The 18,301-nt window shown below is 42.1% G+C and overlaps 1 protein-coding gene across 1 annotated transcript; it reads left to right on the top strand.

Moving 5' to 3' along the window:
* The first annotated feature begins 753 nt into the window (after positions 1–753).
* Positions 754–17,623, top strand: LOC147607217 (cytochrome c1-2, heme protein, mitochondrial-like). Its single transcript, XM_086791515.1, has 8 exons — positions 754–1,017; positions 1,123–1,211; positions 2,843–3,048; positions 3,188–3,467; positions 3,556–3,627; positions 3,811–3,927; positions 17,153–17,218; positions 17,337–17,623. The coding sequence occupies exons 2-8, from the start codon at positions 1,125–1,127 to the stop codon at positions 17,451–17,453; spliced, it is 945 nt and encodes a 314-aa protein (XP_086647641.1). The 5' UTR covers positions 754–1,017; positions 1,123–1,124; the 3' UTR covers positions 17,454–17,623.
* The last annotated feature ends 678 nt before the right edge of the window (positions 17,624–18,301 follow it).

The raw sequence follows: 18,301 nt of genomic DNA, 5'->3' as shown, positions 1-18,301 counted from the left end.
ATCAACTCCATCATGCATAGCATAGACTATGTGCTATATCATTAGTGCCCAAGAGTAGGTGTATGCTCATGCAAAATGATATGCCACCTTAGTAGTAGACACATACTCATAGATAAGCCATTGAGCTAAGATTTTATCACTTCTCTAGAGTTAAAGGGAAGATTTAGTTGATGAAGGCTACTAGCAGTACAAATTGCATGTGCATGCACACAATAGTTGGTTGGGCATGCCTTGGATAGAAGGGATTAATATAAACCAGTTTGCTACAACTTAGTCTTTTTTGAAGGCCTAGACCATTCCTCATAGCCAAACTCTAGTCTAATGTCGTTAATACCTTCCATAAAAGTATAGAAGTAATGTATAGTCTCTATATGACTTGTCAAGCAGCAACAGTTAAAGGTAAGATGATAGGATTACAAGACTTTGAAGACAAGGGTATGCATGGGCTTGCTTGTGTCAGATTCTATATAGTGATCCATTTGAAGGGAACATTTAGCCATGATGTAGGCTAGCACTACAAAACTTGCACACAATAGTTGGTTGGGCAAATTGCACTGCTTTGGATAGAAGGGATTAATATAAACTAGTTTGCTGTAGCTTGGTCTTTTTTGAAGGCATGGACGAATCCTCATAGCCAAACTCTAGTCTATTGTTGTTAATACCTTCCATAAAAAAACAAAAGCAATGTATAATCTCTATGTGACTTGTCAAGCAACAGTTGAAGGTAGCATGATAGGATTACAAGACTTTGAAGACAAGGGTATGCATGGGCTTGTGTGTGCTAGATTCTATAGAGTGACCCATTGTTTTGTGCTATGGCAAGTAGTTTTTGCAAAACTACGGTTTGTACCATTTGAAGTGTACAAACTACACCAATGTGTGAGGTTGGGACACTATGATAAGTCCATAGCCCGTTCGATCCGAGTGTGTAAGGATCCCAATGCGTGAGGGCGCCCTTGCATAACAACAATGAATCACATTTTGGACCAGTAGAAGTTTGCTGCATCATCGTTCGAGGTAGGCCTTTACCTCTTCCCGTCGTCCCCGTCTCTATGTCTGTTTGCTCAACAATTTTCTTGGTTCTGTGCTTTGTCCTTGAATTTGGCTTCTGTGTTGATTCAGACATGGGTGTTCGGGAGGCGGGCTCGCTGACAGGACGGGCTTTCTCTCGGCTTCTGCGTCAGTTGGAGCGTAAAACGGCCGTTTCTCAGGTAAGAATCCACGGCCCTTGGGCTAGGGTTAGGGTTGGGGTTCGGGCATTGCATATTCCGCAATTCCCCCTCTAAACTACCCTGTCTCCTCTTTATTTATAGATCCCCGTTTCCTGTTGTAGCCTCAGTTATTGAAATAATTTAGGGTTTAATTTGCTGTTGTCGGACTTGAGCACTGCATTCGAACAATATAGGATTTTTCTTTGCAATCCAATGCAGGGTTTTTTCCCCCTTATGCTATATGGACTAAGCTCTGTGATAGGTCATCAATACGAAGCAGATCTATGAATGCGGCTCCTTGAATATATAGGGGTTTCATTCACATTTCATGTTCAGAAATGCTAGTGGCGCATAATTAAATGGCCATACCCATGTGTAAGTTCTTTAATACCCTAACCTTATCATCTATTTAAGAAAAGGTAAACGTTATTTTCCTCACGACTTACACACGAATATGCAATAGCAAGTAATGTGGGTAATATTGTTTACCCTTATATATACAACATGTTTGCATGTAAATTATGTGGAAAGTGTAGTTGAATACCCTAATCTTCATGGGTAAAATACATTTTCCACATGGCTTACACATGACATGACTTACACATGAAAGTGCAAGTCATGTGGTCAGTGGGCGCTTGCCTGAGTGGCTCAGCTCATCCCGACCCACAGGGGTGGGTTTGAGCCTTGACATTGTAGGTTTGTGTGTGTGAGTGGTGTAGCTTCTAGCTTGTCTATATCCCCTTGGAAGGGGGTTTTTGAAAAAAAGAGTGCAAGTCATGTGGAAGTTCATGTGCAAATCATGCGGAAAATGTATAGTCGAATACCCTAAGCTTACTATTGCATGTTTCTTAATCTTTTTATTAGACCCGCTATGCTGACCTTTATGAACTATCTTGTGACTCTTTTGACAATGTACCATAGATATAAGTTGTAATGAAGAATTAAGAAATTGAATCTGGCATCCAAAAAGGATTCATTTATGTCCACCAAAAGTGGAACATGTACTATTACAATTCTTTTTGTTTTGATGTTTGTGGGAGACATTTTCTATGGCATTGGAGGAACATGTGATGGCTAGGTATTCTTGCCAGAAGGTTTGAATTCTCATGGAAGCATGTCAAACACGATGGTGTGGGTTATGAGGGGGATGTGCTCTACACCAACGTAGTTTGCAGCCTAAGCTGTTTCTAGCCAAACAGCAATTGCAAGGAGCTTTGCATATCATGATTAAGGGATTCCTTCCATGCTTGGTTGGTTGAAAGAAACCTGAGGTTTAAATTTGTGTTCTCATTTCGTGTTCTCTTCATATGGTGTTCTAGAAGCATGGCTATTTTTATACGTTTCCATGGTGCAGTTGAATTACTAGAATAACGGGTCACTAGTGGATAGCAGATACAGAGAGCATCAAAAGTTCTAAGAGCCTTTTGTGTTTTTTTTGCTTATGATATCATGGGCACTTATGTTCTTTACGCTCAACCTGAACAAGCCATCTTCCAGGGTTGTAATTTTGATCATTGCTTACTTGTCATATCTTACCTAACAATAATGCAACTGCCGCAATATGCTCTTTGCTTGTGAATGTTATGGAAGGGTTTTGCATTCTTTTAACTGTTTTCTTTCTTGTGCTTCAGACAGCTGTCACTGTGAATAGGCAGCAGGATACCGGAGACAGCACCAGAGCAGGATCTTTTAGAGCTTTGGCTTTCTTAGGAGCAGGCGTCACTGGTTTTCTAGGGCTTGCAGGTGTGGCCTATGCCGATGAAGCTGAGCATGGCTTGCCTGCCCCAAACTATCCATGGTCTCACGAAGGCATCCTGAGTTCCTATGACCATGCATCGTATGCCATATGATTGTCATATACACTTTTCAATTATGATATAGTTGGAGCTGTTCTAATGCCAGTCTTGCCTTTTAAATCCTGATTACGTGTGCTGTTGAGTATATACTTACTTATTTTATGGTGCGTTGAAGAGCAGAATTCGGCGAGGGCATCAAGTTTATCAGCAGGTGTGCGCTGCTTGTCATAGCATGTCCTTGCTAGCATATCGTGACCTTGTTGGCGTTGCATACACAGAAGATGAGGTAAAAGCAATTGCAGCAGAGGATGAAGTCATGGATGGTCCCAATGATGAAGGAGAGATGTACAGCAGGCCAGGCAAGCCCAGTGATCGATTTCCCAGTCCCTATCCAAATGAGCAAGCAGCACGGTTTGCAAATGGAGGGGCATATCCTCCAGATCTGAGTCTGATAACTAAGGTCTGTATGCTAAATCCTGATGATGAATCAAGTCTGATGTTAGCACAGCCTTGTTGGTTTTTGCAATTATTACTTTTGTGTTGTTCAGGCACGTCACAATGGTCAGAATTACGTGTTCGCTCTTCTCACTGGGTATCGTGAACCCCCGGCAGGGGTTTCGGTATGTTCTTCTTTACTTCCTATAGCAGGATGGTCCTGCTCTTTTTATTGTGAAAAGTGTGAAGCATTTAGGTGCAGTTGCTTATTACCTCTCATCGACAGCTAGAATGCTCATATTTACCGGGTCACAAGTCTTATATACGAGCTGGAGTCCCTTGAGGCTAAAAGGTGCCTGCTTTGGCAGGTAAGGGAGGGTCTACATTACAATCCATACTTTCCTGGTGGGGCTATTGCAATGCCTAAGATGTTAATTGACGGTGCGGTTGAGTATGAAGATGGTACACCTGCAACAGAAACCCAGGTACCTCACGACTTTTCTCAGCTTAATGAATGTTTTATCTGTTTGGAATACATTGTATTTGGTTAGGAAATGCCAATAGCATCGTCAAGTGCTTGGAGATCATAACCTTATTTCTTGTAAATGTGCTTCGTGAAGCAATGATTTGGTAAGAGGGGCAAGACACTTATTTTTTGACCCCAAGAGGGCAGAGTTCAAGTCCAACCTGTGTCACACAGATTAAGGTTAGGGTTTCACACAGACACACAGAATCAGTAGCAGCAAGCTAGTACACAGAGGATAGTGATTGATGCCCACACAATAGATTGCATTGGAATGAGTGGAGTTGGAGAGTCAACACCATAATATCAAAAGACAATAATAGTAGTGGTGTCCTTTCACACCAGATATACAAGGGGAAAAACCCAAAGGGAGAAAAGTGCCCTTGGTTATCCCATGTTCACATGTGGCACTACTCATAGCATATATGCCAATAAATCTCCCATGTAGTGGCAATGTGAACTTGGACAAGGTCGGCAGTAGATCACTCTCTGGAGGAGAGTAAAGCCTAAAGCCTCGCAGAAAGGTTTAAACTTCTCTCGAGTTAACGCTTTTGTGAACAGATCTGTAACATTGTCCTGTGTAGAGCAGTAAGGTAATGAGATCTCCCTTGCATGTATCCTCTCCTTGACATAATGATAATTAATCTCTATGTGCTTAGTACGCACATGAAACATTGGGTTTCGTGCCACAGCTATAGCACTTTGATTGTCAGTGAGTAGGGTGGTGGGTGTCTGTTGACACTCACAAAGATCATCAATCAATCTCCTCAGCCATACACAATCTACTGTGGCTGTAAAGGTTGCCCTGTACTCAACCTCACAAGTGTCGTAATAGTGGGTTGCTTTTTGCTCTACCATGATGAGCACGAATGTCCCAAAAAGAAACAATTCCCACTGGTGGATTGCCGTGTATCGTGGTTACCAGCCCAGTCTAAATCACTGTAAGCATGTAACTGCAAGTTGTCCCCTTCCCCCCGGGTATACCAAAGCAAGATCCAGGGAGGATTCGCTTCACTGCTTGCCAATTCTTTATACCTGGGCTGTGCATAAACTTGCTACACTGGGAAACCCCATATCTTGGCGTGTGTTGCATAAATAAATGAGGCATCCCACTTCATGGCTGTAAACACTCATATCAAAAGGCTCTCCAACATCATACATGCTCAATTTGAGCCCTGGCTCCATCGGAGTAAAGATGGGCTTACAATCTTGAAACCTGAATTCGTGCAACAGCTTTTGAATGTACTTTGTTTGTTGTACATAAATCCCAACATCTGTCTGCATAAATTGTATGCTCAAATAATAATGCAACAATCCCAAATCTGTCATCTCAAATGACGTTTGCAATTCAGCTTTGAAAGTTGAAATTTTCTCCATATTCCCAGTTAGCAACTTGTCATCCACATAAAGAATGAGCATAATCAAAGTGCCATGATCCTCTTTCACATAGAGGGTGCTCTGTACTGGTCAAATAAGTATGTATCTTCTCATACCAAGCTCGGGGACCTTGCTTGAGACCATAAAGTGCTTTTCGAAGTTTGCATGCATCGCAAAACCAATGGGCTGATTTACATAAACTTCCTCCTACAAATCCCCATTGAGAAAAGCCGATTTTATGTTCAACTGATGCACTTTCCATCCATGATGGGCAACCAATGCAACAACACATCTAACTGTGGCCATACAAGAAGTAGGTGTGAAAGTCTCATTGTAATAGACCCTTGTAGGCCATAATAAACTTTTTTGTATCATGCATGTAGATAAAGTTTAAAAGTGATTTTAGGTAATTTTGGATGTTTGTGCAAAGTCTCATATGAGTATGTTTTGACAGTGACTCATCCCATCTTCACAAGTGCATACATTGGGATTGATTTTTGAGCATGTTATGGATTGAATTAGAAAAAGTTTTGTATGTATGAAATGTAGTCCGTATCACATAGAACAACTTTGCCAGAGTGAAGATTTCATACTTTAGTCGTTTTCAATCTCGTTTGACGCCTTGGAATAGAGAAAAAGTAAGAAAATGCCTGTTTTTCATTCTCTCTAGAAAATTCAATATTAAAGTCTGTTTTTTGAGAATTCGGAGGCAAGTTTGGAGAGAGAGAGTCTCACGGCGCTTGTAGAGCTCGCCGAAGGAGAACAAAACATTATCTCACGAGCGTAGGTAAATTCTCATCAGTTTTGGAGATACGGAAGCTTGAAGAAGGGTCGATTTTTCTAGTGTAAAAAAAAAAAACCTCAACTTTGCTAATCTTTTCGAAAAGTTTTCTTTTGCTTTTTACCACGTTTTGCAGCATCGATCGCGCGCCAAAATTTGCAGGAAAGGGCCGTGTGCTTTTGGAGCACCGTCTCGCTTTTGGCTATTTTTGGAGAACGCGTCTCTCTATATTCGGCATACCGCGAGTGTGTGTCACATATCGCGAGACCTCTTGTGATTGCGATTGTGAATGTGATTGAGAGCGTGATTGCGATTGAGAGTGTGATTGCGAGTGTGAGTGTGATCAAGGCAGCCTATGCATACAAACGGTGGTCGGGTGGTCGAGCTTCTGTATAGAGGTACTTTTTCTGTTGTAACCTCTCGCAATATAATAAAATCTCTCTCTCTCTCTCTCTCTCCATCTATTTGATCTTGTCTTGTTGTCTACCAATATTCTGAATTGTGTTTAGAACGGTCTTGTAACTATTCTGTATTGTTTTTAGAACGGTCTTGTTACAAGACCGTTCTAAACACAATACAGAATATTGGTAGACAACAAGACAAGATCAAATAGATGGAGAGAGAGATTTTACTATATTGCAAGAGAGGTTACAACGAAAAAAGTACTTCTATACAGAAGCTCGACCACTCGACGTTACAAGACCGTTCTAAACACAATATAGAATATTGATAGACAACAAGACAAGATCAAACAGATGGAGAGAGAGATTTTATTATATTGCAAGAGAGGTTACAACGGAAAATGTACTTCTATACAGAAGCTCGACTACCCGATCACTCGGCCACCGTTTGTATGCATAGGTTACCTTGATCACACTCACACTCGCAATCACGCTCTCAATCACATTCATAATCGCAATCACAAGAGGTCTCGTGATATATGTGTTACACACTCGCGATATGCCGAATATAGAGAGAGGCGTTCTCCAAAAATAGCCAAAAGCGAGACGGTGCTCCAAAAGCGCGCGGCCCTTTCTTGCAAATTTTGGCACGCGGTCGATGCTGCAAAACGTGGTAAAAAGCAAAAGAAAACTTTTCGAAAAGATTAGCAAAGTTGAGTTTTTTTTTTAAAAAAAAAAACACTGGAAAAATCGACCCTTCTTCAAGCTTCCGTATCTCCAAAACTGATGAGAATTTATCTGCGCTCGTGAGATAGTGTTTTGTTCTCCTCGGTGAGCTCTACAAGCGCCGTGAGACACTCTCTCTCCAGACTTGCCTCCGAATTCTCAAAAAACAGACTTTAATATTGAATTTTCTAGAGAGAATGAAAAACAGACATTTTCTTACTTTTTCTCTAATCTAAGGCATCAAACGAGATTGAAAACGACTAAAGTATGAAACCTTCACTTTGGCAAAGTTGTTCTATGTGATAAGGACTACATTTCATACATACAAAACTTTTTCTAATTCAATCCATAACATGCTCAAAAAACAATTTCAATGTATGCACTTGTGAAGGTGGGATGAGTCAATGTTAGAACATGCCCATATGAGACTTTGCACAAACATCCAAAATTACCTAAAAATCACTTTTAAACTTTATCTACATGCATGATACAAAAAAGTTTATTATGGCTTACAAGGGTCTATTACATACTATACCTCTAAACTTCTCTGATCTTGATAACAAGGTTGAAGTTTCAAAAGACATGCTTAAACAAATGGATGAACAAATGACAAAAATCAAGAAACACATACGTGAGGCTCAAAAGAGACAAAAGAAACACTATGACAAGAATAAGAGGGGTTTGGAATTTGAAAAGGGAGACATGGTTTTCTTAAGGGTTTTGCCTCAACGAAGTAATTTGGTTTTGGGGAAGGATAGAAGATTGTCTGCTCGTTTTGCTTGATCTTTCAAAGTTTTGAAAAAGATAGGATCATTGGCTTATGAACTTGAACTTCCTTCTCATGTTAAGGTCCATCCAGTTTTCCATGTTAGTTTGTTGAAGAAATATGTTTCTAATGTTCACCATGTTTTGCAAGACAACTCTAAGCTTCAAGATGATGGTTCTCTGCGTGACAATCCCATGGATAGAACACAGTCCAGGTATATACGGGTGGCACCAGTTTGGCTCCCGTCCAAACGACACCGTCCTGCTAACACACGGGTGGTACCAGTCTGGCTCCCGTCCATGTTATGCAAAAATACTGGTCCCTTCACATGAGACATCGGCCTGGCCTCAAGTGAACGAGACAAAAATCTGGGGATGGACCAAATGGTCGGCCAATTGGTGATATCCCCCCGGGCTTCTAAAGAGTTGTCCTCAACTGAAAAGCCTCAAGATATGCCTGCAACAGCTGTGGGTAGTCAATAAAATAATCCTCATTTACCCTCTTTGCATCAATGGGCAAATAATTCTTGAACTTCACAAGGTATCTCCTGGAAAGCTTTCCTGCAGGTAGCTTTCGCTCCTTGTGAAAGACAATCTGTTCTGGCTGGAGGATCTTCTCAAGCTCATCAATCTTTGGCGGATCTTCTGTGACAGGCTTGTCAGGATCTGGCCCGTAATATTTTCGGAAAAGACACATGAAATGCATTGTGAATCTTCCAATGACTAGGTAAAGCAAGCCTGTATGACCTTCATTGATCTTTTGAATCACCTTGAAGGGTCCATAATAGCGAGGAGAAAGCTTAGGATATGATCCTTCTCGTCCTGGCCTCTTCCGAAGCCTAGCCGTCTCAAATTTTAGCAAAACCCAATCACCTTCTTTGACTTGCGTGTCCCTTCTATGCTCGTCAGTAGCCATTTTATGCTTATGTTGTGACCTTGCAATGGGTGTCCATACCTGAGCAAAGGCTACATCCAAGTCACGAATATACTCATCAGCTCAAAAAATCTCATCCTTTGTACGAAGGATGGGTGGCAATACCACTTTGCCATAAATAATCTCAAACGTGGCCTTTCCCGTGGAGGCATGGATCGTATTGTTGTAGGCAATCTCAACAAGTGGAAGATACTTCTCCCATGCAGTCTTTTGATCTGCCACATAACACTTCAACAAATCCAACACGGTTGAATTTGTAGTTGCACTTTGGCCATCCGTTTGGGGATGATAAGCTGATGAAAACTCAAGTTTAGTGCCCATATTATCAAATAAAGCCCTCCAGAAGAGGCTCGTAGTCTTGGGATCTCTATCCCCAATAATGGATTTAGGCATACCATGATGTTTGAAAATGTTAGCAAGAAAAAGCTTTACCATATGATCAACTTTAATGGTTTTTTTGACGGGCAAGAAATGAGCTTGCTTGCGAAACCTGTCCACAATGGTCCAAATAGCATCATTACCATGCTGGGATCTAGGCAAATCCATAATAAAATCCATAGTAATACTTTCCCAAGGTTGTGAGGGAATAGGCAATGGCTGAAGCAAACCTGGAGGTTTTTGCCTGTCAAATTTCACCTTTTGGCAAGTAATACATGCACGTACATAAGCTTCAATGTCTTTACGCATGCTTGGCCAAAAGAAATATCTCTCAATCATGCGTGTAGTGGGCATGATACCTCTATGACCAGCATAAGGCGGAGCGTGACATTCCTCCATAACCTTTGGACGCAAATCCTTCACCACACATAGGCAGTTATCTTTCATAAGATAACTCTCGTTGATAACATAAGAGGCATGTGAGTGACCAGCCCCATCAAATTAGTCCATATATGGCAAAAATCAGCATCCAAATGATATAAATCTCGCATAGCAGATAAGTCCCCATGAGAGGCCACTGAAACTGCAGCTACATAAGGCCTCCTGGATAATGCATCTGCCACCACATTTTTCTTTCCCGGAGTATGCACAATCTGAAAATGAAACATGGAAAGAAAGTTTGCCATTCTCATCTGCTTCTCCGAAAGCTTTGTTTGAGATAGAAAGTATCTCAAGCTTTGATGATCTGTCTTGACTACAAATTCAGCCCCAAGAAGATAATGTATCTATATCTTCAAGGCATGAATTACAGCCAGGAGCTCTTTCTCATAGATATCCATATGGAGCTCAGCATCATGCAAACGACGGCTCTCATATGCAACTGCATGTCCTTCTCGATTTAGGACAGTCCCTATACAATCGCCACAAGCATCACATTCTACTACGAATGACCTTTGCAAGTCAGGAACAATCAATACGGATCCACATATGATAGCATGCTTGAGTTGCAAGAAGGCATCTTGTTCTTTTGGAGTCCATTTGAAAGTGGTTTTCTTCTTTGTGAGATCATGTAGAGGTGTGGCTATCATAGCAAAATGCCTTATGAAACGCCTATAATATGAACATAATCCCAAAAAACTACGTACTTGATGTACGTTTTGCAATTCTGGCCAATTTCGAATGGTTTTAATCTTTGCAAGATCCATTGTTACTCCATCCTTGGATACAATGTGACCCAAATAATGTATCTCTGAAAGGAAGAACTCACTTTTCTTGGCATTAATGAAAAGTTTATGCTTCCATAACTCTTCGAACAATGTGACCAAATGAGTTCTATGTTCCTGCTCATTCTTGGAGAAAACCAAGATGTCATCAAAGAATACACCTGTGAATTTGCGATGGGGTCGGAATATCCTATCCATCATACAATTAAATGTGGCAGGAGCATTGGTGAGACCAAAAGGCATCACCAAAAATTCATATAATCCAAAAGCTGTCCTTAATGTAGTTTTATGGACATCTTGTGGCACCACTCGTATTTGGTGATAACCACTCTTCAAATCAAGACGGTTGAAACAAGCCGAACCATCAAGCTGATCCAAAATATCATCAATACGTGGAATTGGGAATCTATTCTTGATGGTAAGCTTATTTAAAGCTCTATAGTCCACACACATGCAGAATGATCCGTCTTTCTTTTGAACAAGAAGCACGGGAGAGTAATAAGGTGAGGAACTAGGTTGAACCAAACCTTTCTCTAAAAGCTCATTTACCTGCTTCATGATCTCTTCTTCTTGTGCGGCACTCACACGGTATGCGGGTTTGTTAGGTGGAGAACTGCCTGGCACAAGATCTATGCGATGATCCTCGGGCCTTTGGGGAGGTAATTCACCTGGCAATGAATCAGCAAAACAATCGTTGAATGCATGAAGAAAATTCAGCCTATTGTAAGTCATAGCATCCACATTTTGATGACTTGGTACAATGCTAACAAAAACCAAGTACGCAGAAAGACTCTTTTTCATTGCTTTATTAATTTGGATGTGAGATACATGTGGGATGGAATCCCCTTCTTTGTCGGCATCAATGAAATGCATACGGCCTCTATGCATAAAAGAAATCATGTTTGTCTTGTATTCTTTGTGGGGCTCAAGCCGATGATGCCATGGCTTGCCTAGCAATACATCACATCCATTAAGTGGTGCAACTAAGAAATGCTCGTTATCAAGGTAGCCCTGGATATGTATGCGCAACTCCCCTATCAGTGGGGTAACCTGCACCTCTTTACCAACAAAGGCAGCTTTGGCTTCAATCTGAGGTCTCATGTTTTCAACCTCAATACCCAAGGCAGCTGCCATCTGAATAGAGATGAAGTTGTCGGTTGCACAATCATCAAACATGAATAAGGTGGGCTGATCCTTGATTTGATCCCATGCTTTGCATACCATCCGCTCTTTTGCATCATGTTTTGTGTTTCCTTGCACATCGGGAACTGCATGCACATTAGCCTTGGTTTGCTTATCCTCATGCTTTGGTTTGCGGTCAGGGCATTGTCGAAACATGTGCTCTTTGCTGCCACAAGAAAAACATTTTCCCTCCTTGGCATATTGCTCCCTTTGCTCGGGGGTCAAGCCAAATTTGTTTTTCTTTGAGCCCTGATCTTTAGATGAGGTATTTTCAACTTTACCTCCCTGCTTGGTCTCTTGGAAGTTCTTTTTAGGTGGCTGTCCACCTTTTTGCAGATTTGGGACAGCCTTGTCTTTGTCCTTTGAACTGCCTTGATCTTGCTTAATTTTGAGCACCAATTGCTCCGTAGCAAGAGCAGAGGCTGTAAGCTGTTGCAAAGTATGTTTCGGGTGCAATTCAATGCCCGAACAATAAGCTGGTTGCAATCCGGAGCAAAACTTCCTCTTTCTTTCATCCTCCGTGATTTTCATAAAAGGAGTTACCTCAAGCAACACTTTCCAAAACTTATTGACATACTGTTGCACACTTTCATTATCTCTTTGCTCAAGTCTATCCCACTTTTGGGTGAGAGTTTGCTCTGCATTAGGTGGCAAGAACTGAGCATAAAATCTGTCCTTAAATTCTTTCCAGGTGCAAATGGGATCTTTGGTGATCTTTTCAGTGATCCACCAATGAGCAGCGGTCCCCTTCAAGAACATGCTAGCATGGCGTACTTTAGACTTCTCAATGAAGTCCTCATCGCTAAAAGCAATGTCAAACTGTGCCACAAATGCTAACACTTTGGAAGCATCATGCTCTCCATGAAAAACATCAAACTTAACGGACTTGTCACCTGCTTTAAATTCCTTGAGCTTTCTGGCATGAGGCTCATGGTCCTCTCATTTTCTTTTCCCCTTATCCAACGGGGCAGTCCTATCTGCATGGGCTTCATGGGCCATCATGGAAGTTTCATGAAGCACGGTGGCATGTGCTCCATGAACTTGAGAATCAGATGCATGTGACTTTCCTGCATAAGGCAATGTCTCTCCATGAGACAACTCAGTAGGCAAGGCTCTTCTAGTGGCAGACCTGTCACCCCTTCCATGGGATACATGTCTTGAATGCAGGTGACCATCATGCCCTCCATGAGCACTAGCATACATATACCTGTCAGCCTTTGTGCCTTGTGGAGAAGATGCATGACGAGAGGTGAACGTCACCTCTTCCCTTTGCATAAATGACCTCAACCTTTGAGATGCGGGATCTCCATGCTTCAAGCGAGGTGGATTTCTCAATTTCAGCTCTCCATCTTCCCCCTCTTTGATGTCACCTTTGCGGAGGAGGTAGGAAAGTGCCAACTCCCTTGGCTTCTTGCCCACTTCCCGTGCCATGGACTCAAAAGTCACATCTACCATTGCATCGGCTTTCCTTGCTTCAATGGCACTTTGCACTTGGCCCTCCTCTCCCAGAATAGCAACTCATGGACCTTTCTTGGCTTGAGGGGCTGCCCACTTTTATGGGACTGTTTTGTCTTGCCCATTTATTTTGGGACATGATTTTGATATTGGTATTACGGAGACTTATTTAGTCTCGTCCATTTATTTGGGACATGGATACTTACAGTTGTATTGGATTTTTGAGACTCTCGTCTGACCCACTTGATGGGACATGATTATATCTTGGATATATGGCTTGAAACTTAAAGTTGCGGACAATTTTTAAGAAGCTAGGTAGGATGTTACCAGCCTGGACATTTTCCAGTACGAAAGGGGTCTGGTGGACTCCAGGATGTCTAAATATTTGGAAAGTACAAGCTTTGGGAATGGGGGATTATCCTGCAATACAAAGGATCACACTCCTAAAATTTAGGAGAGTTGACCTGTTGTATACCTGCTCGCCCTGCACAGTTCAGTACCAGTGGACTGTACCTGCTGCGCATATCTGAAGTTAATCAGTCCACTGCAGTTTTCGTACTGCATCTGTTGTGCGTACCTGTTCCGTACAGTCGCCGTATAGTCGACTGTACCTGCTCTGTATAGCAGACCAGAATCTGCTACGCCTTCTTCGAACTGTTGTTCACCTACAGTTGACTTGTACCTGCAAAAATCACAGTTGTGGTAAGCTTTACAAGTTTTGAAATTTGGGCATTTTTCTCTGTGAAAAATTTTTGGCAGATACAGGCAGATTTTCTTGCAAAGAAATCTCTACAGGTTTCTTGCAAGGTTTTGGGTGCAGTAATTTTGAGGCATTTCTGGGCATTTTGGCTCTATGTAAGCCATTTGTGCTGCTCTACTCAGTCAGTGGTGCATTGTTTTGCACATTCAGAGGATTGAGAGTGCAGGCATATTTAGGTTAGCTGTATTTAGTGGAGTATAGTTGCTTTCAGGGTTCTTGCTATTGGGTTTTTTGATACACAGGTACAACATTGTGCATTGGCATAATGGCAAATCAACAGCAGAATGATGTATTCACGTATTTGTCTAAGGAAGACAAATTGGACGGCACGAACTACTCCTTGTGGAGTTTTATGTTGAGAAATGTGCTCGTGGCGAAAGGTCTTTGGAATTTTGTTAGTGGTGATGAACCACGTCTAGGTCCATTGGCTCCAGAGACTCCTCCCCAAGGGGGTGCTCGTGGACGAGGACAACAGGTACAGGCACTAGGTCAGCCATTGCCTGTTCAAAGAACAAATGCTCAGAAGACATGGGATGCCAGAGATGCACAAGCCTTGTCACTCATTGCATTGTCAGTACAGGGGTCTATTATACCTCATATTCGTTCAGCTGGCTCTTCACGGAATGCATGGGTGACTTTGGAGCAGATGTATGCTGCTCGTAATGAGGCTCGGATCTCGTTTTTGAAAAGAGAGCTGGAAAATCAGAAAATGCATGAAGGAGATGATATGTCTAGCCACTTGAACAAGCTGTAGGATTTGAGAGAGCAACTCATCAATGTGGATGAGATTATTCCTGAGACACAGCTTGTGTCCACCATCTTGAACTCTTTGCCAAGATCTTACTTGGCCTTTCATACCTCTTTGAACCTCAGCATGAGGATTGCTGTTGAACCCCTTAAGTATCAGGAACTTGTTGCTCTCTTGCTACAAGAAGAGCAAATCAGGAAGAATATGAATATGAACACAAGTGCTGAACAAGCATTTACTACAGGTCAAAAGGGGAAAGACAAATCTCAGCCAAAGAGTTCAAATCAGAATTCAGGTGATGGTGGTTTATCTCAGGATACCAAGAAAGGTGATGGACAGCCCAAAAAGAAGGGCAAATGCCATTACTGTAAGAAGCCAGGTCACTACATCACAGAGTGTAGAAAGTGGATTGCCAAAGAGAAGGCAAAGGAATCTGGGATGTCTGTAAATGATGCCTCTAAAGCTCCTCCAGAGACTGCTTCTTTTGTTGAGGACAGGGATTACTGTTTCTATACATGCAGCTATGATGTCTCTTGGTCTTCACAGGCACTCAGTATGACAGAGCATGCATGTACTTGGTATTTTGATAGTGGTGCTTCAAAGCATATCACATCTTGCAGGGATTTGTTTTGTCATGTAGGCCCTGTCCCTGTTGGCAAAACTGTTGAGTGTGCCAATAATGCCTCGTATCCAGTTCGTGGCATTGGGGAGATTCAGCTCATAGCCATTGATGGCTCTATTCTTCGCCTTACAGATGTCTTATATGTACCAGGGATAAAGAAGAATTTGTTGTCCATTTCTTCTTTAGCACACTGTGGTATGCAAGTCCACTTTGATGATGACAAGTGCATGGTCAGAGACAAAGCTAATGCTTTGACCTTGATGCTTACTTCAAGGCAACGATGGGGTGGCTGGTGACATGGCACTTCAGGGAAGTGGCCTCAATTTTGCCATTTTTCTCCTCCCAAATTTTGGAGAATGCAAGATCTTCAACTTGGCCGAAAAAGCCAGCGTACGAGGAAAGACGGGGTCAAGATCAGCTTGTGCCTGGTAAGGGCCAGTAAGGGGGACACTGCTAGGTGGGGTGCCAGTGACAGAAGCGCGGTCAGGAGCGCCCCCAGCCAGGGGCAAGACCGGGAGGAATCAGAGCGGTGGCGGAGATGCTGGTGGCAGAATCGGTGGGTAGCAGAACAGCACTGGCGGGCACTCACGCTGAAGATAGTGTCGGAGTTAGAAGGTCATGAGTGGCTGGGCGACAGGTGGATTAATGAGTGGCTCCAGCTAACCTGGCTCTGATACCATGTTAGATATCAGAGTACACCACAGGTGATGATGGCGGCTAAGGAGGATGGAATATCTTCATGGTGCCTGTGTGCAGGTGGAGAGAGAAAGAGAGAGATCATTTGCACGCACATTCATGTTTTGATTAATTGAGATGATAACCTTGCTTTTATAGGCTAATAGCCTTATCTTTGACACATCACATAAAAGGGGGCAATGGCACATGGCTAGGCCAATAACATCACTGCTTATCAGCTACACACATAAACAGCTATAAGAGGAGGTGCACACACACTTACTCACTAACATGAGTGACTGTTCACACACACACACACACACACACAAGGTTTGTTCACACACAGATACAAGCAAATACACAAACAGGGGTACACATATACGGTTGATATATACACAGTGACTTTGAATACCCAACAACACATACGGACACACAAGTCAGATCACAGCTGTATGAACTCAGGCGCTTGATCCCTGTGTGCATTGAATCCATCTTTTTACCTGACTGCACCTTGGAAGTGTAAAAATAGAGAACCTCCTGCAAGGTTAGCCCTTAAGGACAGGATTCCAAGCTAGATCCTATAGGAGCCACCCTCTTGCAAAATTCAGTTTTGAGTTTCCTATTCTGTCATGCAAAATATGGTAGGTATGCTAAACTCAGCATTAGCCGTTGAAGTGTCAGGGTTTGCATGCCAAATGTGGTCGGTATGTTAAATCAGCATATGTCGAAGTGTTAGGGTTTGCAATCTTTATGCAAACTGCTTTGTATGCTGGTGCAGGTCATCTGGCTTGCTTGTTCTTTAACCTGAGGTGTGCAATGCCCTTGGCTAGAGATGAATTCTTGTTTTGTCATTCGAGGTGATATGGTCGTTACCCACTTGGGCTGAATTTAAATTATAGCTAAGGTCTGAAGGGCCCATACATGAACAAGCATTTTATTTCTTGAAAATGGTCAATTGTCCCCAATGGGTCATTTTATTTCTTGAAAATGGTCAATTGTCCTGATGGCTTTTGAGGTACGAAAAATTTGGTTTCACTTAACACCATATCTATGCTAACATGGACTTGCCTTGACTTCTATGAGGCGTAGTCATCATCCACTATGAGGTGTGCCTTTCTCTGGCAGAGTAAATAAAAATTATGCGTTCCTTTGTTTGACAGATGACTAAGGACGTGGTAACATTTTTGTCCTGGGCAGCCGAGCCGGAGATGGAGGAGCGAAAATTGGTAAGCTCGTCTACTGTCCTCTTATGACTTCTAAGCACTGGTGACTGAAGGCCCTCATGCTGTGCAAGGTAACCATTTTAGTACTGTACTCATATCCTTTTTCTGTTGGCTCGTCCAGATGGGCTTCAAAGTCATGTTGGTACTTTGCTTAGCCCTTTTGCAAGCAGGTTACTACAAGCGGTGGAAGTGGGCACCCGTTAAGTCACGGAGAGTAGTTGTGGATGTCATAAACTAATGGAAGGGCACACCTAATCTCAGATCCCAAGGTGTACCTAAACAATAATATGGCATTGCGTATAGTGCAGATTGAGGACTCTGGTCGGCGTCTTTGTGACTAGATAAAAGTGATTCAGCAGGAATATAATTTTTGCTAATAATTGATTGAAACGGTGAGGGTTATGAAAATTTTGGTATGTCAAACAGTTGACTCTGTAAGTTAGCTTTTGGTAGTAGTAAATAGCTTGCTAAACGTAAATTTACAAAAGAAAAGAGGAAAAATAAGATTAAACGACCAATTTTCAAGATTACATACTCTATGCTAATTAAAAAGGCTGTGTTCCTCAAGCTGAGCCATGTATTCTGTTTTGGGGGAATAAGCAAGGTCTTTTGCCATCCTGCAGTAAAAAGCTGGCTGTTTGTGTTGTTGAGTCAGTACTATAGGAAGGTCCTGCTGCTTTATATTGACGTTGGAAATTGAAGTAATCACCTCGAAGTCCTTGTTTCAATTGAAGGTTTATATGTTCTCATAGCTCTGCTTTATGTGAGCTCATGGGTGGGTGCTACATACTTGAAGTTTGTTATGGGGTACTGTGTTTCACTTGCACATCCTGGGTGCTTTTTGGTAGAAAGTTGATCCTAACAAAAGGTCTAAGGGGCTTGATACAATGGCATGTATCTAGCTATGTGTCATAGACAGTGGTACGTGACATTAAAAAAACAAAACCAAAAGGTGAGTACATGCTACAAAGTGGCTAAGAAAAGAGGCAAACTTCATGAAGCATCCTTGAAGTTTGTTTTGGAGTGTCGTGTTTCACTTACATGTCTTTTGTGGTTTCTTGTAGAAAGAAAATGTTATTAATGCTT

The sequence above is a fragment of the Cibotium barometz genome, chromosome 56 (genome assembly GCF_041138505.1).
Source record: "Cibotium barometz isolate CiBa-2024 chromosome 56, ASM4113850v1, whole genome shotgun sequence".
In the NCBI taxonomy this organism is placed as follows: domain Eukaryota; kingdom Viridiplantae; phylum Streptophyta; class Polypodiopsida; order Cyatheales; family Cibotiaceae; genus Cibotium; species Cibotium barometz.
The sequence above is the reverse complement of the archived record's forward strand: the minus strand, read 5'-3'. Positions and strand labels throughout refer to the sequence as shown.

Coding starts and splice junctions, on each gene's coding strand:
- LOC147607217 (XM_086791515.1), top strand. CDS start 1,125: ATGGGTGTTCGGGAGGCGGGCTCGCTGACAGGACGGGCTTTCTCTCGG. Junction 3,468..3,555: donor ATCTGAGTCTGATAACTAAG/GTCTGTATGCTA, acceptor TGTGTTGTTCAG/GCACGTCACAATGGTCAGAA. Junction 3,928..17,152: donor CACCTGCAACAGAAACCCAG/GTACCTCACGAC, acceptor TTTGTTTGACAG/ATGACTAAGGACGTGGTAAC.